This window comes from Penaeus vannamei, chromosome 24, assembly GCF_042767895.1.
Source record: "Penaeus vannamei isolate JL-2024 chromosome 24, ASM4276789v1, whole genome shotgun sequence".
Lineage (NCBI taxonomy): Eukaryota > Metazoa > Arthropoda > Malacostraca > Decapoda > Penaeidae > Penaeus > Penaeus vannamei.
The window spans coordinates 18,526,596-18,529,095 of record NC_091572.1 but is presented as its reverse complement, the minus strand read 5'-3'; the positions used below and the strand labels follow the sequence as shown (position 1 = coordinate 18,529,095).

General features: G+C 35.4%; 1 protein-coding gene across 1 annotated transcript in view; it reads left to right on the top strand.

Annotated features, from left to right (window-relative positions):
* The first annotated feature begins 1,412 nt into the window (after nucleotides 1-1,412).
* Nucleotides 1,413-2,500, top strand: part of LOC138859182 (ephrin type-B receptor 1-like) — a 374,244-nt gene continuing 373,156 nt past the window's right edge. The window contains exon 1 of the mRNA XM_070138059.1: nucleotides 1,413-1,812. Within this exon, the coding sequence (XP_069994160.1) occupies nucleotides 1,746-1,812 (67 nt within the window). The 5' untranslated portion in view covers nucleotides 1,413-1,745. The remainder of the gene's footprint in view (nucleotides 1,813-2,500) is intronic.

Sequence of the window (2,500 nt, the reverse complement as noted above, 5' to 3'; positions counted from 1 at the left end):
TTATTATTGTTATTAGTAATGGTTATCATTATTATAATTACTATTATTATTATTATTATTATTGTCATTATTTCTATTATTATTATTATTATTATTATCATTATTATTATTGTTATTAATAATAGTTGCTATTATTATTATTATTATTATTATTATTATTATTATTATTATTATTATTATTATTATTATTATTATTATCATCATCATTATTATTATTGCTATTAGTAATAGTTACTATTATTATTATTATCATCATCATCATCATTGTCATTATTATCAATATCATTATCATTGTTATTACTATTATCATTATTATTGTTATTATCATTATCATAACAATTATCATTCATAATCATTATTATCGTCATATTTTTTTATCATCATTATTATTATCATTATTATTATTACAGTATTGTTATCGTTATTACTGCTACTGTTATTTTCATGGCAAATAGTTTAATATTATTATCAGTATCATAATACTTTTCATTATTATTATAATCATCATAATTATCCACACCGTCGCTACTGTTATCATTATTAGTTTCATCATCAATATCATATAGATATAAAGATTGAAAAGCAATGAAGATTATCAATGGCTAATTCTTATTTCAATTATTTGTAGAATATATTTTCAGTTTACATTATTAAATCTAACGTCATATACCAAGAATCTGGTGTGACATGTGTTCCATGATTCTTGTATATCATCAATGCATGAATTATACAATTACTTCATTGTATTTCATGATCACATTAATGGCATGTATAGTGCAATTCGATGGCAGCTGAATCAACTTTGCAGTGAAGTCGTCATGAAACAAAGAGGAATTATTCTTATTACACAGTCACTTGGGTGTAAACAAACTCCGGCGACTGTCTCCGCCATTAGCAATATTACCAAAGTTGAGCCACGAGAGGATGAAGCGGAAATTGAATACTATGCATATAATTAACAAAGCTGTGTTTGGTCCAATGTGCGATAGCCTTTAGTCCTTGGCTTCTCCGCGATTCGTCAGCGCGTTGAGGACCGGCTGCTTGAATCCTGTTATTTGAGAGTTCGTCTTTGTTAGGTAGTGGTGTGGTTGTTCGAAAGTGTGTATTTTTATTGGATTTTACGCATTTTGTTTGTATCCGAAACTCCTCCATGAAGCGTCCATGGCGACAGGTTGGCAGCCCTGGTACACCATCCTCTGATTTACCGATGAATGGTGTCGTTTGAGCGTTCGTTGTTATGTTCCACATCTTTTATCGAGATTCCTTAATTCTAGGGACCAAAAACGTGACAAATCCCAGCATTCCTGCGGTAGGTATTTACGTGGAAGGCGAAAATAATGCTAAAATGGCGGTGTAGTCTGACCTCTGTTGTTGGCAGCCCTGCGCGTGTGAGCCCCGGGCAGGTCGGCGATTGGGAGTTCAGTGTCAGTTGAGCCGTCGGCGGGACGGGACTGTGCCGCTCTCTCTCCTGATCTTCCCCTTCATTCGGGGTCAAATAAGTGTTGTAAAGTTGTTAAAAGAAATAACAGGATTTTTACCGAAAAGTGTTTTGTTGAGTACGAAGTTATAGAGAATGATCGTGGTGTGTGGTTTAGATTTCGCGATGGAGTAAAAATTATATACGTGTTTAAGCAGCCAAGCCACACGGCACCGAAAAAAAGTTTTTTGGTTTACTCAGAATAAAGAAAAAGTGCTGTGGAGATATACCAGTGTTAGTGAATGTTAAAGAGGTGATTTTAAGATACATGAAAGTGGATTGTACAAAGGATAACAATTTTCATCACTGGAAGAAAGCTCGACGATGTATGATAGGTAAGTTGACTGAAGTTCGTGTTTTGTTTTGTTTTGTTTTTTTCATTTTCTAGAACATTTGAGGGGTATTTGGGAGTAAATCTGAATAAATAACATCGCAGTGCTTCCTCGCTTCGAGGTGAGTAGGGAGAGTGCGATAAATGCAGGTTGATTTTTTGAGATCGGAAATATCTTCGAATTTCGCGAACCGCTAAAGCATTGTCTCGCCGCAAGAGTGCGCGTTTCGGCGTCGCCTCCTCGGCTTTCTCGGCAGTTTCCTACCTGTTTTCTCGTCCAGTTTTCGTCGTTTCCTGCCTTGTTATGACGCTTTGTTGACGATGTTCGCGTGGAGATGTGGCCAGCGATGACGTGAAAGGGGGTTTGCGGAATGCCCGAGTCGTTGGCCGCTCCGCTGGTGGCGATGGCTTGTTCGATGTTTTGGATCCTAATTTATCCTAAATTTGTAAAATATTTTTACACGAGAAAATGGAATGGGAGGAAGACACGTTTTTCTTTACGAATTGGCATATTTTCATCGTACACGTGTTTGGAAAAAACAATCCTACATATTGGATACAAATTATTAAACATTTATACCGGCAGAGCGATGGACGGATGGTCATATAAATGAATAAATTAAAAGATAGATACGCTGTATACGTATGTAGGTGTGTATATATTATTTGATCACAGACTCGATCCTACCAGG